The following is a 27,870-nucleotide window of genomic DNA, read 5'->3' on the forward strand; positions in this document are numbered from 1 at the left end:
TTGGAGCATCCCAGGACTTTTGGAATGTCCTGGGACTTTGGAGCATCCAGGGACTCTGCCGAGTACGCCAGGGGCTTTGGAACATTCCAGGGACAGGGATCAAGGAGCATCCTGAGGATTTTGGAGCTTTTGGGATACATCTTGTAATCCTTAGAGCATCCCAGGGCTTTGCAGTGTCAGGGGGCTCAGAGCATCCTGGGGTGCTCAGACCCTGAGCCCTGTGTGGAGTCCTGGACTCCCTGGAGCATTCCCAGGGCCCTCTGAGCACCCCGGGCTCCTGGGGACACCCTGGACTCCTGGGGACACCCCTGCAGCTCATGTGTGCCCTGAGGAACAGCCCAGGCCCCCTGGACCCTTTAGGATCCTCACAGCAGCAGAAGCCCCTGAGATACCCCCAAACCCAAACGCCTGGGAGCCCCAGGAGCTTTTTGGAGCACCCCTGGAGCACCGAGGGAGTGCCTGAGCTGGCCCAGCTCCCGGGTCCCTGCAGGGCTGAGCAGGAGCATCCCACTGCCCGCACCCACTGCCAGGGAGTCCCCAACCCCAGGAAGGGCTGGAAGGTGCAGGAAGGAGTTCCCTAAATCCCCAGAGTTTCCAAAGCCACTATTTTTCATTAAAATAAAACCAGACACCTTCCTCTTGGACTCTGCAGTGCAAGGACTCCTAAAAAGCTGTGATTTACAGGGAAAATCACTCCAAGGCCTGCAGGGGTTGAAAAACCCCATCATGAGGGAAGGGGGGGAAACCACAATTTCCAGCGTGGGGCTGTGAGGAACTTGCAGTTCCATGGGGAATTTCCCATCCCAGGGGGGTTCTGCCCTCTGTTAGTCCCACCCCAGAGGACACAGGGTCCCCTGAACATTGCTGGACCCCCAAACCTGAGGTGGGGAGCAGCTCCAGGGGGGACTTGGGAGTGAGGGAGGAAGAGGAGGGCTGGGGTATGAGATCAGGTAGGAAGAGGAGGGCCGCGCTCTGGGATGAGGGAAGGAGGAAGAGGAGGGCCGGGCTGTGGGATCAGGCCGGGCTCTATGGGATGAGGGAAGGAGGAAGAGGAGGGCCGGGCTGTGGGATCAGGCCGGGCTCTATGGGATCAGGATCAGGGAAGGAAGAAGAGGAGGGCTGGGCTGTGGGATCAGGCCGGGCTCTGTGGGATCAGGGAAGGAGGAAGAGGAGGGCCGGGCTCTGTGGGATCAGGATCAGGGAAGGAGGAAGAGGAGGGCCGGGCTGTGGGATCAGGCCGGGCTCTGTGGGATCAGGATCAGGGAAGGAGGAAGAGGAGGGCCGGGCTCTGTGGGATCAGGATCAGGGAAGGAGGAAGAGGAGGGCCGGGCTCTGTGGGATCAGGATCAGGGAAGGAGGAAGAGGAGGGCCGCGCTCTGTGGGATCAGGATCAGGGAAGGAGGAAGAGGAGGGCCGCGCTCTGGGGTCAGGCCGGGCTCTGTGGGATCAGGCTGTCGTCATTTCCTCTGGCACAGGCCTGGCGGGGGAGGCCGCCCCTCAGCCGGACACGAGCCGGACGTTTGGGCCCTGTTCATCGCTGTCCCGGCTGAAAACCTCCTGGAGCCGCCGCGGGGGAGACTCAGCCCCCAGCCAGCACCCCCAGCCCCCCGTCCCACTGCCCTGGGCTTTGCGATGTCCCTGGAGCACGGCCGGGGGTCGCGGTTGCCACCCCAAGCATCGATGCTGGCCCCGCATGGATGAGACCCCCCCCTGCAAGCTGCGGGGCCAGCACCCCCATTTATTACACTGAGCACCGGCAGAAAAAGCTGTGACAGCTCCGTGGGCTGTGTCTGAGACATCCTTGGAGTTTTTCCTGTGAGACCAGGCCATGGTGGCAGCAGCCTGGTGCTGTTTTGCCGCTGCCCCGGCAGCCCCGGGGCTGTGCTGAGCGATCCAGAGTCACAGCGGAACGCGGAGATGCCTGAGCTGCAGCCCTGGGAGAGCTGGTTTGTGCATTCGGCATTTTCGGGAGGGTTCATTGTGGGAGGAGCGGGGCTGCCTCTGATCTGTGTCTGCCCACGTCACAGCTTTTGTCACAGCCACAGTGGGAGCTGGCACCAGGGTGAAATACAACCCCCAAACTCAATATCTGAGTCGGGTTTGCTGAGTCTGGTTATTTACCATGATTATTAACAAGGATTCTAGTCATGCCACGGAGAAGTTTCAGTCCCAGGGTACGAACAAGCAGCCAAGAGCCCGTCCTTGCTGCAGGGGTGCCCCCAGCTAAAGGGGCTGCGGGATCCAGCGCTTGGCACCGGCACAGTTCGGAGGGCTCCTGAGGAAACGCTCACTCTGTGCCAGCATTGGTGGAAAAACTTCACGGAGTCACCCCTGGTACCTTGGGCACTGCCTCTGGGAGTGGGGTGGAAGGATGGTGACCTCCTCCTTTCCTCCAGCTCAGATCTTCTGCACATAATTCCCAGGGAAAAGCCCTTCCTTGCCGTGCAGCCGCCCCTTCCACCAGCCAGAGGCATCTGGGAGGGGGAGAAGAAGTCAGGTGTGGTGCCAGCAGGGCAGGGAGGGGAGCTGGGCAGGGCAGGAGCCTGGTACCTTCCATCAGGACGTCGATGACATCCCCCACGTTGAAGCTGAGCTCATCCACGTCCTGCCCGATGTACTGGTAGAGCGCCCGGCACCGCGGCCCCTCCGCCTTGGGCTGGGGCTTGGGGCGCCGGGCCGGGGGTGGCCGCTGGCTCACGCTGCGCCGGCGCTGCATCCTGAGGGGAGAGAGGGATGGGGTCCACAGCGGGAGGGATGAGCAGCTCCCTGCTGCCCACCCTGCTGCCCCCCACCCCTGGGATGCTCTGTGCCTGCGGGTGGGTGCTCCCAGTGCAGGGACTGGGAGAACTGGGGCAGGATGAGCTGCTCATCCTGCTGTCCCACACCTATGGGATGCTCCATGCCTGCACCCACGGCTGGGTGCTCCCAGCTCAGGGAATGGGGGAACTGGAGCAGGATAAGCTGCACCCTCCTGCCCATCCTGAGGTGTTCTGTGCCTGCAAGTGGATTGTCCCAGTGCAGGGACTGGGGGAACTGGAGCAGGATGAGCAGAACCCTCCTGCCCACCCTGCTGCCCCACACCCAGGGAGTGCTCTGTGCCTACAGGTGGGTGCTCCCAGTGCATGGACTGGGGAAACTGGGGCAGGATGAACTGCACCCTCCTGCCCTCCGTGCAGGTGTGTTCTTCCAGTGCAGGGGCTGGGGGAACTGGGGCAGGATGAGCTGCCCACCCTGCTGTCCCACACCCATGGGATTTTCCGTGCCTGCAGGTGGGTGCTCCCAGAACAGGGACTGGGAGGACTGGGATACACAAGAACCTGGGAGATGTGTCCTGCCAGCAAAGCCAGGTTGCCCCACTCTGGTCCCCTCCTCAGAGGGGAAAGCATCTCCCAGCGCTGGTGGCAGTGGGACAGGAGGATGGGACAGGGAGAGGGACGTGGGACAGGACCTACCCGGCCACCCCCTGGTCGGGCACGTTGAGGAAATCCATGTTGTGCTGGGATGGGGGCCGTGCCTTGGGCTGGTGGCTGGCGTTGCGGGGGGGAAGAGCCGCGGCCGGGGGGCCCCGCGTGTGCTTCTGGGGCATCCTGTAGGTGTCCCTCTGGGCCCAGTCGTCATCACGGGAGATCTGGGGACCCCCGTTCCTGCAGGCTCCTGGAACACCCCACCCCAGGAGGGTACATTACAGGGCGGCCATGCACAGACTGCACCCCCGGGAATCCCCCACCCTGGGACCCCCTGCTCACCTCTGGGTGCTGGGGGGACACTTCGGGAAGGTGCTGGACACCTGCTGCCACCTCTGCCCTGTGCTGCCCCCTTCCTTGTGGGCTCTGGGGGGACACAAGCCCCCCGTTAGGTGACAGTCCTCAGAGCCAGTCGAAGGGGCTGTCCCCTCATTTGTACCCTCTTCCCCAAAGGTCTCCATGCTGCCCCATCACCAGAGCAGAAGTGGGTGACACAGAGGAGACACAAACCCCACAGGGTACACCCAGCTCACCCCAATGCTCCCAGGCCTCCAGCTGTGCCCTGTGACCCCAGAGCTCCTGTGTCCCCCATTTGCCACCCCCCAGTGCCCTGGCACTCACTGGCATTCCTGGGGAGCCCATCCCCGATGCTGACCGTAAGGGTTTTGCCTCCAGCTTTGAGGGTGGCCACGTCGCCCTGTCCTCTGATGAAGGTGACGCTTCGGGTGCCACCGCCGCCCCAGCCCTCCTTCTTCACCCGAAACTGTAGTCTGGGGGTGAGAGAAGCCATGAGGCTGCGCTGACAGGACCCTGTCCTGCTTTGTCACCTCTCCTGGCCTCCATCCTTACGTGTCCTTGAAGGAGAGGGGCAGCTTGGAGCGGGTGAGCTCCTCGAAGCGTTTGCACAGGAGGCTGATCAGCTCCGTCTTGAAGATGGACTCCAAGAAATTGTCGGCATCATTCTCGTGGAGGATGAAGAAGTCGTCCTGCCTGGTGCTGGGGGAGCAACCAAGGGTGTCAACATTACCGAGGCTGGCCTGGGGGGATGTGGGGACCTTGCTGGACTTGGGCCCACGCCAAGGAAATTTGGAGGGAGATTTAGCTGGAAAACTCCCTGGCTTCTGCAAAACACCCATGGGGAGCCTCCTCCTCAGAGCATGGATAAGGGACTGGGGAGCACCAGGGCATGGAGAGGCTGCTGGAGGTGAGAGGGGAAGCCCAGCCATGGGGACCCCCTGTGCAGAGCCCCTGGTGAGGGACACACCTCAGCGAGACGCCGCTCACCGCCTGCAGCTCCACCTTCTTCTTGAGCACCTCCTTGATCTGCCCCTTCTCAGGCCCCTTCTTCACCTTCTCCCGCCCGATCAGGTAGAAGTACTTGGGGGTGAGGATGAAATCCCGCTTGATGGGCTGGGAGAGGGCAGGAGAAAGGAGTGAAGGGGTTCTGCTGGGGGCACACACACATCCCACCCACGGGAAGCCACCAGGAGCTGCAGCCTGGCTGGTCCCCAGCCCCAGGTGTGTCCTTGTACCTTGAACCTCCGGTCGTATTTGGTGATGGAGTCGGCAAAGTCGATGCGCTCCCGCTTGGCCAGGAACTGGCGCAGCTCCGGCCGTTCCTCCATGCCCAGGTAATCCCCCACGAAATTCCTGTTGATGCTGTTCCTCCGCCGCTCTTTGAAGTTGTAGAGGATGCTGGCAGCTGGGAGGGACCCCAGAGAGGTGCAGGTTGGACGTGGCTCTGTGCTGGTGGCTCAGAGCCCCCCAAACCAGCTGTGGGAGCTGTCACACAGATCGTGGCAGCAAGAAGTGGGGCTTGTTTTATGCCATGGGAGGGATCCCAGCTCCTTGAGCTTGGCTGGCTTTGAAACCCATTAATTGTCTTCAAGAAACCTCATGCTGTGGGAGGGAGGGAGGGATGGACCCAGCTGTTTTCTGGGTTTTCCTCCTTGACTTTTCCTGCGTGCTTGGGAGGGTGGGAAAACCTATGATGGGGTCAGGCAGGGACCAGTGGCTTGTCCCATCTTTGTGCCAACACTGACTCCCAGCTACTCCCCTCCATCCCTGTGCAGGCTGTGAAATGCAGAGTGAGACAGCACAAGGATCCCAGGGCTGGAAATCGGAGCAGGAAATCTCTGCTCTCCTTTCAGAATGGGATAAGACTCCCAACAACTCATTGGCCGGTTCCTCCATCCCCTAATCACCATTAGTGCCATGATAGGAGCCAGGCTGCTGCTCTGACAGCTGGGCTGTCCCAGTGAAAGGCACTTGAAAAGAGTGGCACTGTCCCTGTCCTTGTCCTTACCCTCCTCTCTCATCTGCTCGTATTTGCGGATGGCGATGTGCCGGCGCCAGGCCTTCTGGATCACCCGGGCGAAGCTGTCAAACTTCCTCTCCCGCATCTCCTCGAGCAGGAAGAGCTGGGAGGGACAGGCAGGGCTGAGCCAGGACACCCCAAACCCTCCCCAGTGGCACCCAGCCACGGGCAGTGTCCCCAGGGTCAGGGCCACCCACCGACTCGGGGTTCTTGACGAACACCTTGCTCCGGCCCATCTGGTACTGGTCTGGCTCCATGTTGACCGAGTGCAGCAGGTGCTGCACCCCTTGGCGCTCGTCCCCGCGCCACGACGGCCACGTCTCCGGGGTGAGGATGGCATAGCTGTGGGGACACATCAGTGTCACTGAATCCCACAATGGTTTGGGTTGGAAGGGACCTTAAATCCCATCTCATCCCACCCCTGCCATGGCAGGGACACCTTCCACTGTCCCAGGCTGCTCCAATCCCAATGTCCAGCCTGGCCTGGGACACTGCCAGGGATCCAGGGGCAGCCACAGCTGCTCTGGGCACCCTGTGCCAGCCCTGCCCACCCTCCCAGGGAACAATTCCTTCCCAATATCCCATCCACCCTGCCCTGTGGCAGTGGGAGCCATTCCCTGTGTGCTGTCCATCCCTTGTTCCCAGTCCCTCTCCAGCTCTTTAGTCCCTGGAAGGTCTTGCTGAAGCCTTCTCTTCTCCAGGTTGAACACCCCCACCTCTCTTCACCTGTGAAGCTGTGCCAGGGCCTCCCCACCCTCACAGGGAGGAATCTCCTCCTGAAGAGGTGCTGTGGGTCACAGCTGTGCTGTGGCACCTGCCAGCCCCGTGCCAGTGGCCGCTCACCGTTGCAGGAACTTGTGGAAGAGGCGGCGGTAGGCGAACCCAGCCCGGCGCACACGGATGTTCTCCTTCAGCCCCAGGTACTCCACCTGGTGCTTCACCCTGTGCAGCAGGGAGGGACAGTGGGGGATGGATGACAGGGTAGGAGAGGACCTAAAGGTGCACCTAAAGAGGACAATGTGTTCCCACACACTCCTTGTGCTCCCCTGGGTTTGTGGACAGCTCAGCGGGACCAGCCCAGGGCTGCAGTTTTTGGAGGAGAGCTGGTCCTGGCCACATCTCTGTTGAAACCCTGAAGCCTGGGAGTTTTGAACTTTCTATGCTTTCTAACACTGACCCCCCGCAAAAGAGCACTGCTTTTGACTTAAGGCCTTTGAAAAGGCTTCCAAATTTGAGTGATGGAGTTAAAATCACTAGTGTGTAGTTTAAATAAAAGTGTGTAATGAAAGGTTTAAAATTTGAGATTTTAAAAATATAGTAGTAACTATGAGACAAGATGGAAGTTTTAGGCAGTAGCTCTTCTTCCTTCTTGTTTCTTCTTCTTAGTTTTAGGTAGTACTTTTTAAATTAGATAAAAAATCCTGCAGTGTGAATCACAAGTGTTTAGTCATTGAGTCAAAAGTATAAATAATATAAATGTTAGTTTTTAATTAAATAGTTAAGCCTTAAAAAAACTTGTGACAAGCAAAATACAGCTCCATTTTCTTGCTTTTAGCTTATTAGCTAAAAGTACTATAAAACCTACCGTACTATAAATAAAAATTAATAAGCAACCAAATCCAAATACAAAAAGCCTATCTCTCATGCTTCAATTCTAACTTTAAGTAAAGGCAGAGGGAAAAAAGCGCCAGCCACTAATATGTGGTGTCACTAACACATGTCCATGGCCAGGTGTGGTTCCCTGGGTTCCCTGTTACCTGCTCTCCTCCCAGTCCCGGGGTTTCTTGGTCTCGTTGGGTTTGATGCAGCGGATGTAGTGTGGGGTGCACTTCATGAGCGTGTTCACCAGGTCGTTGGCCTGTTTCTGGTGCAAGGATTGACCTCTGTAGCATCCCAGGGAGTGGTGGGAGCACAGCCCCTGCCACTCCCCAGAGGCAGCTGCTGCTCTGCAGCCCATGGGACACACCTTGATTTTGGAGCCTGCGGTGGTCGGTCGTCCCTTTTTGTCAGAATCAAGTTTTTCTGGGAAAAGCATCCGGATGAAACCGCTGGAAGGGAGGTGACAGTCCCCAGGTGAGATCTGCCAGGCTCCCCAGGCTCAGCACAGCCTGGGCTGAGCTCCAGCTCTGCCTGCTGTCACTGGGAAATCCTCTACTGTGGGGTGAGTGGGGCTGAGTCCCATCCTGAGCACCCCCAGGAGCAGAGACAGGAGCAGGGGCAGGGGCAGGAACAGGGGCAGGGGCAGGAACAGGAACAGGAACAAGGGCAGGAGCAGGAGCAGGAACAGGGGCAGGAGCAGGAGCAGGAACAGGGGCAGGAGCAGGGGCAGGGGCAGGGGCAGGAACAGGGGCAGGGGCAGGGGCAGGAACAGGGGCAGGAGCAGGAACAGGAACAGGGGCAGGAGCAGGAACAGGGGCAGGAGCAGGAACAGGGGCAGGAACAGGGGCAGGGGCAGGAACAGGGGCAGGAGCAGGAACAGGGGCAGGGGCAGGAACAGGGGCAGGGGCAGGAACAGGGGCAGGAGCAGGGACAGGAACAGGAGCAGGAACAGAGCTGATGGATGATCCCACTCTGCCCAGCCCTGCAGCTCTGGGATGCCCCCGGTGCCTGTGGGGCCATGCAGGACAGAGCTGTGATGCCCACAAAGGCAGGGCCAGCCTTTAGGATTTGGATGTTGAGGACTCTGCTGTTCCCCCAGCCCGTTTGGGGTGCCCCAGGTGCCCAGCACTCACTATTCACTGCTCTGCATGAGCTCGATCAGGTCTGTGAACAGCACGTCGCGATTGCGCTCGCAGAAGCCGTTCACATCATAGGACACCTGGGGACAGGAGGGGACATCAGCTGCGGTGGGCGGGGCTGTGGGGTGCAGGGTGTGGGGTTTGGGGTGCCCTTCCCACCTTGCCAGCGTAGTGGTGGATGACAAAGCCCGAGTTCCAGCTGTTGAAGTGCTCGTGGGTGCCCACGGCCGCCTGCAGCTTCTGCAGCAGAGTCTGGTCGGCGCCCTCGCCCGTGGCGTGCATGGTGGCACACACGTCATCCAGGACACTCATGATCCCAGGAGGGTTCTGGGACAGGGAAAGGGAAGCCATGGGTGGGGCAGGGTCCAATCCTGCACCTGGTCACAGCTGCTTCATGCTGAGCCACAGCTGAGAGCTGGTGCCTTCCCATGGGTGCTGGCAGTGCCCAAGGCCAGGCTGGACAAGGCTTGGAGCACCCTGGGACAGTAGAAAATGGCCCTGCCCATGGCAGAGAGTGGGACAAGATGATCCTTAAGGTTCCTGCTAACCCAAACCAGTCTGGGATTCTTTGCTGCTTTGCAGGACCAGCTTTTGCCACCTCAACAACCCACCCAGCCCCTGTCCCTGAGTGCCTCTGCTCCCCAAAAAGCCTCCCTGGCAGAGGGGACCCCACTCACCAGCTTGTTCTCTATCAGGTCACACACCACCTTGTTGTTGAAGTACTGGATCTGTGTCCACTTGATCCCCTCCTGCACATATTCCTCCTGGGCAAGCACAGGGAGAGAGGGATGGGCCCCCAGCCCCTGGGATATGCTGCAGACCCCCTGCTCCAGCTGTGGTGCTGGGGAGGAGGGGGGTGCAGGAATTGGGGTGCTGGCACAGCCCCACAGCCCCCAGCCCAGCCCCCCGTACCTGCTCTGCCTTCAGGGTCAGCTCAATGAAGATCTGCTGCAGCTTCTCATTCACAAAGTTAATGCAGAATTGCTCAAAGCCATTTCTCTGCGTGGTAGATGGAAGAGAAAATGGTGCTGAGTTGTCTTCTGCTCCTCTGGCTCACGGGGGGAACCCCAACCATCAGTGCTTGGGTGCTGCTCCAGGACCCTTCTTGGGGCCACCTGATCCAGGTGCTGTCCTTGCTGTGGGAGCAGGGCAGGACATTCCCAGCCAGGCTCCTAGAGCACAGCCACACACACCTGGAATATCTCGAAGCCATAGATGTCCAGCACACCAACACTGTACTCCTCGTACGGCTTCTGCATCGCGCGGTTGATGGACTGTGGGACACAGGGGACAAGGTGGGTGCAGGGCAGTGCATTGGCTGTCCCCTGGTCCAGGGGGTGACCATCCCCTCTCACACACCTCCACCAGGAAGTCGAAGACGCGGGCGTAGAGCCCCTTGGCCAGGGCGTCCCGGGTGTAGGCTGCCTGCTCCACGTTGAGGGTGACGGTGATGGACTCGGAGCGGCCGCCCCACTTGCTGTCCATTTTCCTGCTGGTGACCTTCTCGTTGAGGCGCTCCTGGTCGACCCCCAGCAGGTAGGCAGGGAAGGCCAGGGCTGGGCAGAGCGGGGCTGGTCAGGGCTGTGTCCTCCCCACCTGGCTCCGGCCGTGGTTGAAACCCTCAGCCCCATCCAAGTGTGGAGGACAGCAGTGGGACAATGACTGGGGACATGAGATGGGTCCTTCCTCTCCCAAAGTTACACCTGGCATCTGTCCCCTGGCTAATCAAGCTCTGATGGCCTGAGCCATTTGCTTGCTGCCCCAGTTTCCCCATGTCTAACCTGGGGAAGGTGCTAGTGCTGCTTCCCTTTGCCCCTCATTCCTGAGGGTCCCTGTGACCGTCCCCACCAGTCCCCTGGAGCCACTTGGCTACTCACAGTCAGTGTTCTCCACCCGGGCGTAGTTGCCCTCCTCCCTGAAGCTGATGTTGCCCAGGTGCAGGATCCCTGCCACGATCTGCAGCACCAGCTGCTGGTCCTCGCCGCGGATGCCGATGACCTGCATGGCGTTCTGGGGGTGCACGGACCCCATGAGCCCCTGCCTGGCCCCAGAGCTTCTGGGGACTCCCCTCCCTCCCAGGCACTCACCATGGTCTCGTGGAAATCGCTGCGGTCATCTGTGCCCTCCACCTGGTAGGTGTCTGTCTGGTTCAGGTAGAAGTAATAATCCGGGCTCATGATGCCCAAATTCTGCCGCTGCTCTTGGGATGCCCCTTGGATGAGCTGGGAGGGGACAGGGGGCTGTGGTTACTCAGCTCCTGGTCCCCGTCCTGCAGCCTGGTGGCTCCAGGCCACCCCCATACCTGATAGTAGATGTGGAAATTCCTCTCGCACTCGTTCTGGCTCACCACGCGTGACTTCTCCAGCAGGAAGTTGGAGATTTTGCCCCCATCGGGCTCTCCACCCCGGCTGAACTGGATCTCGAAGTATTTTCCCTGCTCCAGCACAGATCCTGCTCAGAGCCATGGCCCTGACTCAGGGGATTCCTCATTTCCCTTCCACCCCTCCCCACCACACGAGGAGCTTTGCTGGGATGTGCAACCCCTGGCTGAAAACTTCATGGTTTATGTGGAGACCTCGTTGTACCCTCAACTGCCCAAAAGGAGGTTGGAGCCAAGTGGAGTTGGTCTTTTCTCCCAGTAATAGGCAACAGGACAGAGGGAATGGCCTCACATTGCCCCAGGGGAGATTTAGATTGGATATCAGGAAAAATCCCTCCACTGCAAGGGTGGTGAGGCACTGGAACAGACTGGTGGAGTCAATCCCTGGAGGGATTTAAAAGCTGTGTGGATGTAGCTCTTGGGGACATGGCCCAGTGGTGGCCTTGGTAGTGTTGGAAGAATGGCTGGACTAGATCTTTAAGGTCACCTTTCCAACCCAGCTGGTTCAAGGGCTCTGCTGCAGCCCTGACCCCCCACACCTGCCCCAGGACTTACAAAGCGGCTGGAATTGTTGTTCCGGACAGTTTTGGCATTTCCAAAGGCCTCCAGCAGTGGGTTGGACTGCAGGATGATGTCCTTCACGTGCTGGGGACAGAGGAGGGGAGGGCTCAGCACAGCTGTGTCCCACTCCAGGCCTGGGGACACACCTGAGGCTTTGCACGTCCCCAGTCCTAGAGTGGCTGCTCCATGTGTCTCCATCATCCAGGGGGGTTGGGGCTGGGGTGGTGGGGATCAGTTGGGAGGTGAAATGATGAGTGGCAGGAGGGACAACAGACCTACCTGGACTTTCTCCCCACCCCCAGACACTTTGGAGATGTAGCCCATGATGTATTTTGCTGCCACCGTTTTCCCAGCTCCGCTTTCCCCGCTGTGCAAATGGCAAAGCAGAGGAGATGTGAAATGGCCCCACCAGAGCCACCCATCCTGGGGGCTTTGGGGTGGCTCCTGGAGCAGGACCAGAGGATGACAATGAGGTCTGGAGACTGTGGCCACCTCCTTCAATGGGGCTGCCCAGGGGTATCAGGTGAGCAGAGCATAGCTCGGTGAGGAGCTGCTCCACGAGACGTTGAATTTGTTGTCACTGGATTTAGAAGTGGAGGAGGGGGACTTGGGAGCCTCAGAGGGAAGTGTCTGGCCTTGCCCCACATCCTGAGCATTTCCCTTGCAACACTGCCCCGGAGAGCTGCATTGCACAAGGCTCTGTCCCTGCCTGGGACACCGCTGGTCACAGCCTTGCCTGGTTCCTCCAGACACCCCAGAGCCCAGGAGCCACCTCTTAGCTGGGACACCCTGGCTAGGGAGAAGGGATGGTGGGGACAGATGTCCCCAGGGGCAGTGACACCCCAGCTGTGTCTCAGTGTCCCCCAGTACCTGATGATGACACACTGGTTCTCTCCATCGATCAGCATGTTCCGGTACATGTTGTCAGTCAGGGCGTAGATATGGGGAGGATTTTCATACTGGGCCTAACCAGGGGACAGGGACAGAGGGCTGAGCACAGAGCAGCCCCCAGCTCCCCTCCCCAAATCCCCTTAATTGCCCACAGGGGAGCCAGCCTCTCCACACTGACCCTAAACAAGGGACAAGGACAGCAGTGCTGGGCACAGAGCAACCCCCAGCTCCCCAAATCCCCTAATCAGTCTGCCCATGGAGGAATCAGCCTCTCCCCACAAACACCAGCTCATCAGCAGCGGGTCTGGTGTTTTCTGACTCTCCCCTCCTCCTCTGGGAGGCTCGCTGGGGCAGAGCCACGCCGACTGCATTTTACCATCTTTGGGTTTATTCAGCGTGCATTTCTGAGCTGAATTCCCCAGGATTTGCTGCAGGGTCTCTTGCTGGGAGCACTGACCCCTGCAGCAGCCAAGGGGCTGTGGAGGATGGGGACCCTCAGAATTAAGCCCGGATTGCCCCCGGGGCAGCCTCACCGCGCCCTGGTACAGCTCGATCTCGCGGTCGGTGAAATACGGCATCTGCTTGAAGGGGTTCACGGAGATCAGCACGGGCCCGATGTAGGTCTGGGCAGCAGGTCAAGGGCCATGTGTCCCTTCCCATGTCCCCCCTTCCCAGTGCCCAGTCCCACCCCGGAGGCTGGCAGGTGGTTGTGGGGTCCCTGCCACGTCCTGGCACCAGGGTTTCCAGCTTGGCACGGGCAGAGCTGCTCTGCTGCCCTGACTTGGGGCACTCCCAGAACTTCCTCAAACCCGGGGTGTCCCCAGCAGTGTGCTGGGTGCAGGAGCATCCCCTCAACTCCCTGCTCTGGCTGAGGATCGGCCCCAAAAGCCTCTCCAGCATCCCTGGAATCCACCCTCTGCTCACGCTCCATTTGCAGCTTTTCCAGCAGGAGCCCATCCTGATTTTACATCCAGGGAAACTGAGGCACAAAGAACCGAGGAACCGCGGCTCCTGCCTTTCCCTGCCCACCAGCCACTCCTTTCCTGCAGCATCCCGGAGTCACTTTGTGTGGGCAGGGCCATGGAAAAGCAGGGAATTGCACCTGGAAATGCGGGATCAGCTGGCTGAGGAGATGGAGGCTGGGGATGGAGCAGTGCAGGTGGGGTTATCCCAAGCCTTTGATATCCTATTTGTGTCCCACCTGCCAACGGGGCAGGGGGACAGGGCCAAAGGGCAGGAAGAGGGAGCTTTTCTGGGAAATGCAGAAGCTTGGGATGTTGAGTCATGACTGGACAGAGCCCTGCGTGCAGCAGCACAGAAAAAAAGGAAGAGAGAGGCGGCGTGGGGTGTTTCTCCCCTGAAAAAAATAAAACAAAAAACCCAAAAAAAGCCAGCCCCAAACCAAGCCCCAAACGCATGTGAAGCTCCAGGGCTGTGGGGGCTGTGGCTGAGTCACAGCCAGGACATGGCCTTGTAAGGACAGGGCCACATCTGCAGGGGAAATCCAGCGGTGTGGGCAGCACCTCTGCCACCCCTGAGCCCTCCCCGTGCCCGGCTGTGCCCCTCGGGACTCTGCTCCCTGTCCCCAGCAGGGACAGCCACCCCCGCCTTGGGGACAGGGCACCGAGCTGGCCAGGTCTCCAGGCAGCTGTGGGGTGAGCAAGGGCTTGGGGACATGTCCCTGTCCCCCAGAGCTATGGTGCCCAGCAGTGCCAGCTCTGCGATTCAGCAGGGAGCTGGAGCAACTCCCTGTCCCCTGCGCTGGGATGGTGTCCCCTGTGTCCTGGGATGGTGTCCCCTGTGTCCTGGATGGTGTCCCCTGCGCTGGGATGGTGTCCCCTGTGTCCTGGATGGTGTCCCTTGCACTGGGATGGTGTCCCCTGTGTGCTGGATGGTGTCCCCTGTGTGCTGGATGGTGTCCCCTGTGTCCTGGCACCGCTGGGGACGAGGGGTGGCACGTACCTGCAGGGATGCTCCCGCTTCATCCAGGGCTTGCCTGGATTTGTGGGGGGTTCAGAGAAGCCAGGACATGCTGTGGGTATGGCTGGGGGTGGGTGACAGCAACAGGGGACAATGGTCACTGCTGCCACCCCGGTCACAGGAGCAGGGGGAGGTGAGCGTGAGGGGCTTTGCTCGGGGCTTTGTGGCTACAAAGGAAGGACCAAGGTGGGTCCTGCAGCACGGAAGGACAGGGCTTTGGTTGTTGTGTCTCTGCCAAGTGCAGCTCAGCTCGGGGATGGTGACATCCCAAACCTGTCCCCAAACCTGGGACTCCAAACTGGGGAGCTCCAGTTTGTCCCGTGCCCTGACAAAGCCTCGAAGCTCATCCCTGCTGCTCCCCGTGCCTGTCCCCGCTGCCTGGGCAAGGATACAAAGATGAAATCATCCATGAAACGCTTCTTGAGGTTCTCCACGATGGCCTCCTCGGAGATCTTGGACAGCAGCACCATGTCGTCCACACCGCTCTGCTTGACATTGTGGCTCTGCCAGTGGAAGCGCTCCTTGCTGCCCTGAGGGGACAAGGACACAGCGACTGTGCCAAGGCCACCTCCTGCCACCAGGGCTGGCTCTGACCCCCCCCGAGCTCTGGGACTGGTCCCTGGCTCAGCTGTCGCTCCAAACCAGGCACCTCGTGGTGCAAAGGGACGGGTTTGGCCGAGCTGGGAACTCGCAGAGCTCTAAATTCAGAGCACCGGGGCTTGTCCCAACCCTCTGGATCCCTCCTGACCTGCTGGCACCTGCAGAGGAGCAGACAGGACCTGCCCAGGCCCCTGCTCCTCACCCGGGCTAATGAAGCACTAATGAAGCACTAATGAAGCACTAATGAAGCCGTTGATGCCCAGACTGATCATGAGCCAGAGCAGCGCAGGGGGAGGGTGGTGGCGGCATCCTCTGCACCCCCACATCCTCCTTGCACCACCCTGCCCCTGTTCCCCTTCCTCCTGCCCAGGGAGGTGCCAGCGCCCTCTGAGCTGTCCCAGCTCACCCAGCCCCGTCCTCCAGGGGCTGTGGGGCAGCAGCAGAGCCGGGCTGTGATTTCAGCCCTTGTGGGGTAAACACAGCTCTGGGCTGGGAGGGGAGGATTTCATCCTGCAAAAACCACCCTGAGGCCTCTCCATGCTCTCGATGTCCCCACAAACAAATTGAGCACTGCTGTGGTGCCCGTGTGGTCCCCGGCATGGTGCCCAGGAGGGGACGCCCCATCTGGACCAGTCTGTGGCCCCTCTTTCCCCATCCCCGTGGTTCCTCTTTCACCCCCCATGCTCCTGTCACCGATTTCACTTCTCCCCCATCAGCCCTGGCCTCTTACTCTTTCCATTTCCCTTTTCTTCTTCTCTTCCCCTTTTGCTTCATTTCCCTGCAGGCTCTCAAGATTTCAGGGCTTTGGATCCTGACACCTTTGCACGCTCCTGGCAGCCTCTGATTTTCCCTGGGTGTCTTCAGTCCCTCAGAGCCACCCCGGGGTGTCAGTCACAACCTGGCTCCATCATGTGCTGCTCCCCTGCTCACCTCCCTCTTCACTGGGCTCTGCATCCCCAAACATCCCCTGTGCCCCCTCTCCAAACCCCAAATGCAAGTCAAGCCCACGTAACTGCTGAAGGGGCTTTTGGCTGTGTGATCCCATCACCTTTTTTTGGGTCAGCTCAGGGGGCTCAGGGCATCCAGAGCTGCTGACACAGCCTGAAATCACCCAGGGAGCTTCTCTTCCTCCTGGGCTTTTTTCTTGCCTTCATCCTAACATCCCCTAGGAAATCCAGCTGGACAAACACAGGCAGGCTTAGCCATCCTCTCCAGGTCACTGTGGTGTCATCCAGGGAGCTGCCAGGGACCCCAGGAGCTGCCCAGCTTCACCCCACCCTGGCCCAAACCCTGGGCTTCAGGAGGAGAAGAGTGGGAAGACCCCATGGGCAGCCAAACACCTCTGTGCCTTGTCCCCATCACCCCAAACCTGCTGGCACAGGCACCCTGGGCTGCTGATCGAGGCCAAATTAAGGCAAAAGGAGCATTTCCTGCACTGAGAACTCAAAAGTTTTAAGCTGACACCCAGAGATTCTCCTACAGCTACATGACTGCTCTGAGCTGTCAGGGGTGAGTTTGTCTTCACCTCTTCTTCCCCTGGGCCAGCTCAGGGGCTTTCCTGGCTCTGCTGGGGCACCTGGTGCAGCCCAGCTGGGAGGAAAACACCAACTCACAGGTGGGGAATGAAGGGTTTGTCCTGAGGACCTGCAGAGCTCGGGGTGTTCCTGCCTGGCTTCCCTGAGCATGTCAGGGGGGGTTTGCAGAGCCAGGGCTCACTAAAAAATCAGGTAAAATCTGAATCAAATCAGGATGAAGAGGAATTGGGGTCCCTTGAAGCCCTGGTGCTGTCCCAGCTCAGTGCCCAGAGAACTCCCATGGGATAGGGCTGCAGATGACATCTCTGTGGGGAGTGGGAGCACAAATTAATCACTTCCAGAGGTTTGGAGCAGCAGTTTCTCTGTCCCCTGCTCTGTCCAGTCCCCCCCTCTGCCCCAGGCCAAAGCTGCCCAGGGAAGGGCGCCTGGACCAAGCCATTCCATCCTCATGCCAAGCAGGGAGAAGCTTTTGTCCCCCCTCCACCTTCCCGGTGCCCTTTGCAGCCCCTGTGCATGAGGGACTTTGCTCCAAAGGTGGCAGGTGACACATGAGGATTCCCTGAGCATCCCCAGCTGTGGGACTGGCACTGTCCCCACCCCTGTGCCAGGATGCTCCTGGCACTCAGATAGGATCTCTGGGCGGGGAGGGGAGCGGCCCTTTGGCAGCACATCCAAAACATCGTGTTTTCTTCAAAGCTGTGGTCTAAACCACAAAAGAAGCTGCAGCACCGAGCAAGGAGCGGATGCAGCCCAAAGTGGCATCTTTTGAGTCAAGATAAGCCAAGCCTAAAGGTTCCAACACCTTAAAAAACACCGGAAGCCTCGAGAGGAGCAGCAGGTTTGTCACATCACTGTCACAGCCAGGCACAAGCAGATGTGGGGATGGGGCTGGCCCTGGAGCTGGGCCTGGCAGGGGTCAGGGTTGTGGCTGCAAAGTCCTTTGGTTTGCCAGGAAGCCACAGAGCAGCTTCAGGTGGTGAGAAGGAGACAGAGTGAGTTTCATTGGGGACAGCATCTAAGCAGCCTCTCAGAGGTGACAGCCACAAGCGTGGGTGGAAAAAGGTTCAGTTTCCGCCTGGTCACTGTCCCCTTCCTGTCTGGGTGCAAAAAAATGCTGGGGACAGCATCACCCCAAGGGGCAAAGGAAGCAGAGCTAGGAGCTCACAGCTCCTTGCCCCATGACTGAGCATCTTCCTAATTTTGAGAGCTTTCATCTTCCTCTTCTGCCTCCAGAACTCCCAGAAGTGGCTGTGCCCTCCCTGCAGCCCCTGTCCCCTGCAAGGTCTGACCTGGGCACCAGAGGGTCCCTCCTGGCCTGGGGCACGTGGCTGCCACCCCTGCCCCACTCTCTGCCCCACTAGTGCACAGTGACACCAGAAGCACGGCTGGGAACACCAGTTTGTCCTGTGGGTACCACGGCAGCGACAGCAAAGCCAAACCTCTCTGTGCTAGCACAGACCCATCCCCTCGTGGTGCCCACCCTGTCCTGGGGGACACCAGCACCCCACACCCACCCCAGTGCCTCACCCAGCCCTGTCCCCCAGCTGGGGAACACTGTCCCCTCTCCAGCAGGGACATGGGGCAGACCCCTGGCACGTCCCAAGGCAGCAAGGGACCAGGCTGGGTGCAGGGGAGGGCAGGGCTGAGGTGGCCCTGAGGTGGCAGGAGTAGGAGGTGACACCCGGGGGGGGGGCCGAGGGGAGCGGGGTGGGGTCCCCAGGAGGGCCCTGCTGGCACTCACCATGATGTCCCTGTGTCCCTCCCAGGCCGGGCTGCTCGGGGCTCCTGTCACCGACGGCCCGGGGCCATCCCGGAGCACTCGGGTTTTGCCTTTCTGCTGTAACAACGATTGTGACGAATTTTGTTTCCCTCCCACCACTTCCTCATTTGGCACCCTTTGTGGGGGTGGGGAGGACAACGCCAGCTTTGCTGCCGGGGGACTTTGGGGTGGCCCTGCCCAGAGTGTCCCACTCTGCCACTGCTGGGGTCACTGAGCTGGGGGAGGGAGCAGATGCTGGACAGAGCCTGGCAGGGATGCTCAGAGCCTCCATGACCTTCCCCTCACCCTGAGATGACAGCTGGATGTCACCTGTCCCGTAGCCACCTGTCAGTGCTTGGAGGTGGTTTTAGGAGCAAGATGCTATTGGCTGCTGGTTTGTTTTTGTTTTTTCCCAGGTCTTTTAAATAAAAGAGACTCGACCTGAGGTGCAAAGTGGGGTTGCTGCAGGAGGCTCAGGTCTGAGACAGCTCTTGGCCACCCTGTCCCCACTGTTCCCTGCAGAGTTACAGACTGGTTTGGGTTGGAGGGACCTTAGAGCCCATCCAGTGCCACCCCTGCCATGGCAGGGACACCTCCCACTGTCCCAGGCTGCTCCAAGCCCCAGTGTCCAGCCTGGCCTGGGACACTGCCAGGGATCCAGGGGCAGCCACAGCTGCTCTGGGCACCCTGTGCCAGCCCTGCCCACCCTCCCAGGGAACAATTCCTGCCCAATATCCCATCCAGCCCTGCCCTCTGGCCGTGGAAGCCATTCCCTGTGTCCTGTCCCTCCATCCCTTGTCCCCAGTCCCTCTCCAGCTCTCCTGGAGCCCCTTTAGGCCCTGCAAGGGGCTCTCAGCTCTCCCTGGATCCTTCTCCTCTCCAGGTGAGCCCCCCAGCTCTCCCAGCCTGTCCCCAGAGCAGAGGGGCTCCAGCCCTTGGAGCATCTCCGTGGTTCCTCTGGGCTGGCTCCAGCAGCTCCACGTCCTCCTGCTGCTGTTCCCCAGGGCTGGGGCAGCTCTGCAGGTGGGGTCTCACCTGAGTGGGGCAGAATCCCCCCCCTCCCCTGTTGGCCCAGCCCAGCATCACCAACACTGGGGGTCTCTGTGTCCATGGGGGGAAAATGTTCCTCCATGTCCTAAAGCAGCTCTGGGTGAATCCCCACCTCTCCAACCTGCTTTGCTCTCCAGAGAAACCCTCCCCTGCTTCCAAAGCCCTGCTTTGGGGTGAATTGTGGTGCTGTGGGTGCCCAAACCCAGCCCTGGGCTGGAGGAACACAAGTGGGAGCAGAAGCTGTGCCCGGGATCGTAGCTACTCCTTTATTATAATTCATGCCGTTACGTCGCTCCTCCTCAGAGTTAGTATGTTAAACATTGGTCAGTAGATATATATCGATATAAAAATGGTGAAAACACCCCCTCCCCTCACCCAAAACATCAGAATGGAGCATGGCACCAGGAAGGAAGAGAAACGAGGTTTGCTGAGCACCAGAGAAGCTGCGATCGGCCGAGGAGCAGGTGGACACAAAAATGCAGCTGGGACAGGAACACACGGGGGCTTTGCTCTGGGGGAAGGGGCTGTCCCCTCCCTGCACCACAGGGATGGCCTCAAGGGAACAAAACACGGCTTTGGACAAAGGTTTCCCATCGCTGTGATGTGGAAAGGCCTGAAAATAATCATAACAATAACAATTACAATGCTAACAAAAAGCACATGCTTTGGAGAGTTGAAGTCAGGTCTCCTCCACAGGCTGCCCACGGAGAAATTGGCCCAGGTTTGGCCACGAGGTGACCTGGAGGAATTTCAAGCCTGCTCTTTTCTCATCACTGGAGGCCTCCTGTGGGCAGAGGAGTGGGTGGCACTGGGACTGGCACCTCGAGGCCACAGCCACACGTGGCCATGCTGCCTTTGCAGGGAAAGCACCTTTGGAGGCAAAGCACCTTTGGAAGTCAAGCACCTTTGGAAGTGAGGCTGCTGCAGAGGCTGAGGAGATCTCTGGGCAGGGCCAGGCCCTGGGAGCACTGTGACAGGACCCTTTGTGCCCTAGGGACAATGTGACAGAACCCCTCGTGCCCTAGGGACACTGTGACAGGATCCTTCGTGTCCTGCATCCTCCTCTGCTTCACTCCCTGAGCCTGGCACAGCCTCGATGCCCATGAAGATGCAGCCCCGAGCACGTCTCTGCCCCCACCTCAGCTCGTGCTCCAAGGGATAAAAACTGGTCCTAAAAGTGACAAGGGCATTAAGGACAAATAGGGGAACACCCCAGTCCAGATTGGTCGCTACAGGAGTTTGGAGAACCCCCTCTCCCAGTTAAACTGGTGTCACCCTCTGCTCACGGGGTGACCTGCTCCCTGTCCCCTGCTGCCAGTCCCGAGGTGACAGGGTGCAAACCAAGGGGACAAAAATCCCTGCTCAGCCCCACTCCCCCCAGCCGCTCCTCTTCACCCATCACCCAGCAGCCACAAGCCACGCTGGCCACCCGAGGCACCCGAACCCTCCTCCGTGTGTCCCCTGGGATCCCGAGGGAAGGGCAGAGCCCCGGGGCTGCTCCAGCCCCGCGCTGTCGCCCTGGGGACACGGAGCAGGGTGAGGCAGGAGCGGGGCGAGCGGTGCCGCTTCCCTCAGTGGCGCCTGCGGGACCTGGCTCCGCTACTAATAAATAACAACATCAGAATTTCAAGTAAAGTCCTTGCTCTGCCCAGCTCCCCCCTCTCCCAGCGCTCATCCAACTGGGGCTGCAGTGGTTTAACTGGGAACCTGCCATTGTGAAGCTCGGGGGCCAGGGGGGTCTGTGGGGACGGGTTTGGGTGACGCTGGCTCCCTCTGGAGTCTGTGTGGGAGCCAGGGGACATTCCCAGGGCGGGCAGGGAGGGCAGGCTCGGGCAGCCCTCCAGTGGAGCTTTGGCCTTCCAGTTCTGCCACGGGGGTCCCGCTGTGTCCCGCTGTGTCCTAGTGCCCCTGGCAGGTTTTACAGCACATCTGTCGGAAGTAGGTCCGGCTGCAGAACTTGAACTTGAGGACGAGCGGGCAGTAAGCCACCTTGTTCACATCCTTGCACTCTGCAGGGACACAGAGAGGGGGAGCAGGGTCACAGCCAGGCTGAGGAGATCCTGGGGGGCTTTGCCAGGAAGCTGAAAGATGCAGCTGGGATGAAGAAGCTGCTGAGGACCTCAGTAATAAAAACCTCTCTTTGTAAAGGTGCAATTCCTGCATTTCTTGGGGTCATGGCACACCAGGTTGGCCTGGGACCAGAGCCATAGAATGGCCACAACTTCCACAGAGTGATTTGGGTTGGAAGGGACCTTAAAGCTCATTAATATCCACTCCTGCCATGGGCAGGGACCCTCCCACCATCCCAGCTTGCTCCAAGCCCCAGTGTCCAACCTGGCCTTGGACACTTCCAGGGATGGAGTCTCCCCACCCTAGAGCCCAACTGGAGTTGTGCTGGCTCCAGTGTCCCTGTCCCCAGTGGCACACGTGTCCCCTCCCCAGAGACCCCTCACCTTCAGGGTTGTCCGTGGGCCCTGACTCGCACTTGGTCTCGCACTGCTGCATCCCAGGGGGCTGCAGAGCCTCCAGGCACTCCATGGATGGCTGCCCCGTGTGAGCCAGGCACTGCACAGACCTTCTCTGCTGCCCCAGGCCACACTGGGCAGAGCACTGTGGGGAGAGGAATGAGGGATTTGTTTTTCCAAACAAGCTGTGGGTCTGCTGGTAGATAAAACCAGCACTGAGAGATAAAAGAAACAAGGGGAAGGATTGCACTGATTGATGAATCGAAAAAGATATTTGCCTTCACAAACAAACTGCAGGTTTGCTGAAAAATGAAATTGGATATTGAAAGATGAAAGAAGCAATGGGGAAAAACCATGAATTCCATAAGAATTAAAAATTAAAAAGGAGGGTTATACATTAGAGGGGAATCTCAGGTGTCAGGTGTTCTGGGAAGTCTGTACCTCTCAAGTACCTCAGCCCATGGGGAAAGAGAGAGGGAAACTGGGATAAAAAGGAGGCTGCATCCTCCAAAAATCTGAGAGATTTCAGGGAATGCCCTGTGGCCTCTCCCTTTATTTGAATAAAGTAAAAGGACTCCTCTGTCTCCTTTTTGGACATAAACCTCTGGTGTTTGTGGATTAATTTTCCTGACAGTGGAGACAGCACAGAGGGAGCAGCTGTGGCCACCATGGCTTTAGGAATGTGACAGGAGTGGGCACAGATGGGGGTTTGGGGGTGCAAAGCGTGCTGGAGGTGGTTGTCCCTTCCCTCCCCCGCTGGGACTCCCTGGCATGACTGAGTGCTGCATCCCAAAAAATCTTGGTTGGATTCTCCAGGGCTCAGGGAGGATCCCTCATCCAGCCCTAAATCACCAGCCTTTCCCAGGCCTCCTGCCCCACAATGTCACCCTGCAGCTTGAGGGGTGTTGGAGGGCAGGGAGGAGGGTCAGGGTCACCCCACTGGGCTATGGGGGATTCACCATCTCACATCTGCAGCCACTGCCCTGCTGCCCCCAGCCACCCATGGCGACCCTTCAATGACTTCTGTGGGGTCCTGCTAAGCCTGGGACACCCCCAGGGTCAGCTCTGCCCTTATGTCACCACCACAAACGAGCCAAAATGGGGGCAAAGCACACTGCCAGGGGGTCCTGCTGTCCCCTGGACAGCTGTGGTGGCCACCCAGGGCTCTGCTGGCCAGTGAAATTCTCCTGCACTGCAGGATTTGAAGGTCTGGGGAGGCTCCCCCGTCGGGAGGGCTGTCCCTACCTCTCCCCACTCGCCGGTGACCCAGCGGGGCGGGGGGCAGCGCCGCAGGTTGCACCTCATGCTGGTGGGGGGCTTGGTGGCCTCGTGGCACTGGGACGTGGGCAGGGTCACGCTGTGGTCGCCGCTCTTGCACAGGACGATGCGGTGGCGGAAGCCGGGCCCGCAGCTCGGGGTGCACTGCAGGGACAGGGGACACGGTCAGGGTGGCTGAAAGGAGGGGACAGAGGCAGCTCTGGTTCCCCCCGTGCTCCTGAGCTACAACATTCCCACACTGAGCTCTCCATGGGTGTCACTGATGATTGGCACTGTCCTACAGAGCAGCACCCTCAGAGAGGTGAGGGATGATGTCAATCCCAGAATCAGAATACCCTGAGCTGGATCCCCCAGGGATGATGAGTGCAGCCCCTGTCCCTGCACAGACCCCCCAACAATCCCACCCTGAGCATCCCTGAGAGCGCTGTCCAAACGCTCCTGGAGCTCTGGCAGCCTTGGGGCCGGGACCATTCCCTGGGGAGCCTGGGCAGTGCCCAGCACCCTCGGGGGGAAGAACCTTTCCCTGAGCTCCATGCCAAGCCCTGGCACAGCTCCAGCCCTTCCTGGGCTCCTGGCCCTGGCCCAGAGCAGAGCTCAGCCCCTGCCCCTCTGCCTCCCCTCGGGAGGAGCTGCAGCCCCCGAGGAGTCTCCCCTCAGTCTCCTCTGCTCCAGCTGAACGAGCCAAGTGCCCTCAGCTGCTCCTCAGAGCTTCCCCAGCTCCGTGTCCCTCCTTTGGCACTCGCCTCTGACCAGTCCAGGGCCACCCACTCTGGAGGACACGTTTGGTTGTTGCAGGGCTCCAGCATCTTTGGCCGTGGCTGGCTGCAGGAGGCATCATCCAGCGTTTTCTCCTCGCTGGCAGAGATCTTCCTCTTGCAGAAGACGCTGCGGGTCCGGACGCCCTCGTTGCAGCTCCGGCTGCACTCGGACCAGTTCCCAATGGCCCAGCTGGAGATGGGGCAAGAACAGAGCTTGGAGGAGCACGCTGGGCTGGGCTTGTCCCCAGCTCCTGCACACAGCCCTGGTCCTACTCCAGCCACAGCCTCCCAGGCAGCTCTGGCTGAACCACAGAGTTCCTGCACCTCTGCCCTTCCCCTCCAGGAGAGGAGCCAAGGAGGGGCTGGGACAATTCCTGAGGGGCTCACTGAACACCTGGGGCACAGAGGAGAACCCCCCACCCCATTTCCCAGCAGAGCTGTTCCAGCCAGGCAGTGTCACCAGCGGGGGCTGACTTGGGAAATGCAGCCAGAGGGAATTTCAGTCTCTTCCAGCCTGGTTCCCCCTGGCTCCCTGCCCTGCTCCAGGTACTCACGCCGGGGGACAGGGCTCGGTGTTGCAGCTCCTCTGCCGCTCGGGCACTTTGGTGTCAGCGCTGCAGAAATGGTTGGGCACAGTTGAGCCATCAGAGAGCTTCCTGCACACCACAGACTGCATCTGGCTGCCTGCCCAGGGAAAGGAGGGAAGGGGAAAGGGAGGAGGAGGCTGAGGATGGAGCAGAGCCGGGCTGTGGGTGCCAGACCCACAGCTCTGCTCCCACGGGGTGATGTGACACAGCAACCACTTGTCCCTGCACATGGAGCCTGAACTTATTCCTCCATTCATAACCAAGGGCTTCTCTGACACCTCCAGAAATAATGGATGGTGTGGAATGATGGTGCCAATGCCTGGATGAGGCATTCTGGGTGACAAGGGGGGAATAGGGCACAGGTTGGACTCAATGGCCCTGGAGGGTTTTCCAACCTCGATGATTCTGGGATTCTAGAGCTCACCAGCCAGGGCAGGACACGCCAGAGAATGGAGGGTCACAGCATTCCAGGGATCTCATGCTCAAATGAACCTGTCCTAGCCCTGGCCTTTCTGGGCAGCACTGGGGGAATAACAGGAACAAGGAGGGACAACACTTGATCCTGGTCTGGCATGGAAGACAAGCCCTGAGCCTTAAACAGGGAACATTATTGGGCCATTCTCTTCTGAATACCAGCTCAGCCCCTCCCAGCCAGGCTCTGCAAAGTCCTGAGACATGGCCCAAAACTGTGAGCCAATCCACATGGGAACCAGTGCAAGGATTCAGGGAAGCACCAGGCGTGTTTCAGTTCACAGATCTGAGGCCATAGGGGCTGCTGTGACCAGCTGACCTGTCCTTGAACATCCCTGGAAGTGTCCAAGGCCAGGCTGGACAAGGCTGGGAACAGCTTGGGATAGTGGGAGGTGTCCCTGCCCATGGCAGAGGGTGGCACTGGATGGGCTTTAAGGTCTCTCCCAGTCTAAAGCCATTGTATGATTGCATTCATTTCATCAGTAAATGGGTTTAAAAAGGGATGGAGGAACAGGACACAGGGAATGGCTTCCCATTGCCAGGGGGCAGGGCTGGATGGAATATTGGGAAGGAATTGTTCCCTGGGAGGGTGGGCAGGCCCTGGCACAGGGTGCCCAGAGCAGCTGTGGCTGCCCCTGGATCCCTGGCAGTGTCCCAGGCCAGGTTGGACATTGGGATTGGAGCAGCCTGGGACAGTGCAAGGTGTCCCTGCCATAGAAAAGGGTGGAAAAATTTAATCTTTAAGGTCCTTCCACCCATACCTGTGGCCCAGCTGAAGATGGTGCCCAGGTTCTTTGCCCTGGCACTGCCTGACACAATTCCCACGTGGCTGAGTGAGGGGTGGGGTCATGTGGAGACCCCAGAGCTCCTCAGAGCCAACCAGAACCTCAGACACAGCACAGGGGGGTCCCACAAGTCCCCCCCAAAGCAGCCCAGCATGGAAGCTCACCCCCTGCACAGAGCACAGAGCACTTGGTCCATGGGGTGTAGTGCCAGGAGTACAGGCTGGAGCCATCCCTGCCCACGGGAGCGTTGAACTTGTAGCGGATCCCCTGCAGCTCCGTCCGCACCAGCACCTGCAGGAAACGCGTCCCCAGGACATCAGTGCCACCCAGTGAGCACCCAGGTGACATCCCCAGCCCCTCTAACACCCAGGGCAGCTGGCATCTTCCCCTGTCCCCTTTCCTGGCCCTCCCAGACCTGGCGGGGCAGCCACCAGTGGGGGCAGTGAACAAACACCCAGGCACATCCCCAAACCTGACAGGTTAGGGCAGGAGATCTGGGAACTGGGGAAGGAGACCTGGGAGTGCCCAGTGGATAAAGCACTGGCCTCCTAAGGCAGGGGCTGTGGGCTCCTGTCCCACCTGGGGTGACTCTCTCAAAGTCTGGATGTGGCACTTGGTGCCATGGTCTGGCTGACAAGGCAGTGCCAGGTCACAGACTGGACTCGATGGTCTCAAAGGGCTTTTCCAAACTAATAAATTCTGCGAGTGATTGTGTGAATTTAGCCCAATTTGCTCTCTATGTCCCTTTACTCCCAACAGCCACTCCAGGGGCTGATCAGCTCCAATCCCAGGTAGCCATTGCCAAGTCCCTCTAGCCCACCAGGACCATACAGGGAGGGGTCTGAAGTTACCAACCATGACAAAGAGGGTGATGTTGGTGGGTCCCAAAGCCTCCAGTGACTCGGGCTCCTCAGGGGACCTCCTGTAGTGGAAGGTGGTGCCGGCGATGTCGAAGCGCCGGGGGGGATCGATGGAGAGCTTCCCATTGATGAAATATTCACCACTGTCCCCTCGCAGCGCTGCCAGGACAGGCAGAGAGGTCAGCACAAAGCCTGGAAGCACCTGGGCCAACTTCAGCCAGGTGCTTCTCACCTGCCGGGCTCAGAGCATCGCCAGGACAGCGGGTAAATGGCATCAGCTTTGTCCCACAGGGAGGGCACAGGCGGGGGCTGGCTCAGGGTCACACACAGTCACCAGCAGGGTGGCACCGATGCCCCCACGGGGCGATCTCAGCCTGCCCAGCACCTCCCTGTGAGTGCGGGGAGCTCAGCTGGGCTGGGGACAAGCTGCGACCACGAAGCCAGGCTCAAACCCGGCTGTGCACCCTGGGTGGGGGCTGCTGGAGGAGGTTGTGGCCCGCGGCCGGGCTGTGCTTGCCCGGCAGAGTCGCTAGAGGGGGATCGGAGCGCTCGCTCCGGGCTCCGCTGCCCTCCCCGACCCCATCGCGCTCGGGACAGGCGGGATCCTCCGCGCTGGTGAGGATGGAGGATGCTCCCTCCATCTCCAGGACAGATCCCGGAGTGGCAGAGCCTGCGGACAGCGCTCTCGTCAGCACGCAGAGTCCCCACACAGGGCAGAGAGGGGTGGCAGCAACTCCCAGCAAAGGGAGCTGGACGGGAGAGACGCTGCCAGGAGAATCCTGCGGGCTCCTGCTCCTGCAGGCACCGAGCAGAGAGCCAGGGCGAGCACCCTGCCCTGCCCTGCCCTTGGGAGGAAAAAGGGGAAAGAAAATCCTCGTTGTGAAAGTGGGACTGAGCAGGGCTGGAAAACCAAGCCCGAGGAAAATGTGAGTGTTTTGAATCCCCAGGATGGCAGAGGGGATGCCAGGGCAGTGCCAGGAACTGCGGGATGTGGGGTTTGCTCAGGGTTGTGGTGCTGACACAGGACAGGGACACTGGGGGACACACAGCCCATGCTGGCCTGGGACACCTGCCCTGCTGCCTTCCCCTGCCCCAAACCCCAGCCTGGGACCCCCCACCCCATTCCCAGCTGCAGTGGGAAGTTCTCCAAGCCAGGCCTTTCCCAGACCCTGTAAATCCCAGGGGAATGGCAGGGCCTGGCTGGGATCTCACCCCCAGCCCTGTCTCACCCAGGTAGTTGATGGAGAGGTTCAGCTCCCGGATGTCGATGTGCACGGAACCCTTGGGGATCTGGATCACCTCCTCATAACCTGTGGGACAGCCAGGTGAGCAGGATTTTCAGCCTCCACTCCCACAGCCAGAGCTGCCCTGGGCTGGATGGGAGCGTGAGC

General features: G+C 59.8%; 2 protein-coding genes across 2 annotated transcripts in view; both read right to left on the minus strand.

Annotated features, from left to right (window-relative positions):
* Nucleotides 1–1,730: 1,730 nt before the first annotated feature.
* Nucleotides 1,731–18,324, minus strand: MYO1F (myosin IF). The gene is made up of 28 exons (XM_014883004.2): nt 18,208–18,324; nt 14,724–14,861; nt 12,885–12,974; nt 12,331–12,425; nt 11,740–11,827; nt 11,455–11,544; nt 10,822–10,953; nt 10,607–10,741; nt 10,397–10,529; nt 9,879–10,075; nt 9,713–9,793; nt 9,432–9,518; nt 9,197–9,283; nt 8,679–8,846; nt 8,514–8,599; nt 7,748–7,829; nt 7,539–7,645; nt 6,625–6,723; nt 5,979–6,123; nt 5,770–5,884; nt 4,997–5,166; nt 4,729–4,874; nt 4,314–4,460; nt 4,086–4,234; nt 3,747–3,830; nt 3,453–3,654; nt 2,551–2,717; nt 1,731–2,474 (listed from the first exon to the last, which is right to left on the minus strand). Exons 1-28 carry the CDS (start codon nt 18,208–18,210, stop codon nt 2,398–2,400), a joined length of 3,300 nt encoding a protein of 1,099 aa, XP_014738490.2. The 5' UTR covers nt 18,211–18,324; the 3' UTR covers nt 1,731–2,397.
* A 1,197-nt stretch (nt 18,325–19,521) lies between these two features.
* The window catches only part of ADAMTS10 (ADAM metallopeptidase with thrombospondin type 1 motif 10), a 63,167-nt gene continuing 54,818 nt past the window's right edge, over nt 19,522–27,870 (minus strand). Inside the window, exons 18-25 of the mRNA XM_088179080.1 lie at nt 27,709–27,789; nt 26,475–26,638; nt 25,784–25,910; nt 24,331–24,460; nt 23,762–23,966; nt 22,986–23,162; nt 21,729–21,885; nt 19,522–21,284 (exon numbers count right to left, since the gene is read on the minus strand). Of these exons, the coding sequence (XP_088035206.1) occupies nt 21,175–21,284; nt 21,729–21,885; nt 22,986–23,162; nt 23,762–23,966; nt 24,331–24,460; nt 25,784–25,910; nt 26,475–26,638; nt 27,709–27,789 (1,151 nt within the window). The 3' untranslated portion in view covers nt 19,522–21,174. The remainder of the gene's footprint in view (nt 21,285–21,728; nt 21,886–22,985; nt 23,163–23,761; nt 23,967–24,330; nt 24,461–25,783; nt 25,911–26,474; nt 26,639–27,708; nt 27,790–27,870) is intronic.

The sequence above is a fragment of the Sturnus vulgaris genome, chromosome 26 (genome assembly GCF_052056855.1).
Source record: "Sturnus vulgaris isolate bStuVul1 chromosome 26, bStuVul1.hap1, whole genome shotgun sequence".
NCBI lineage: Eukaryota > Metazoa > Chordata > Aves > Passeriformes > Sturnidae > Sturnus > Sturnus vulgaris.

What these genes read in the sequence shown, in the direction of transcription:
- MYO1F (XM_014883004.2), bottom strand. An exon ending in TCATGGATGATTTCATCTTT is followed by an intron (nt 12,975 to 14,723) that starts GTATCCTTGCCC and finishes CCTGCTGCCCAG; the next exon opens with ACCTACATCGGGCCCGTGCT. An exon ending in ATGGCTTCGAGATATTCCAG is followed by an intron (nt 9,519 to 9,712) that starts GTGTGTGTGGCT and finishes TCTACCACGCAG; the next exon opens with AGAAATGGCTTTGAGCAATT.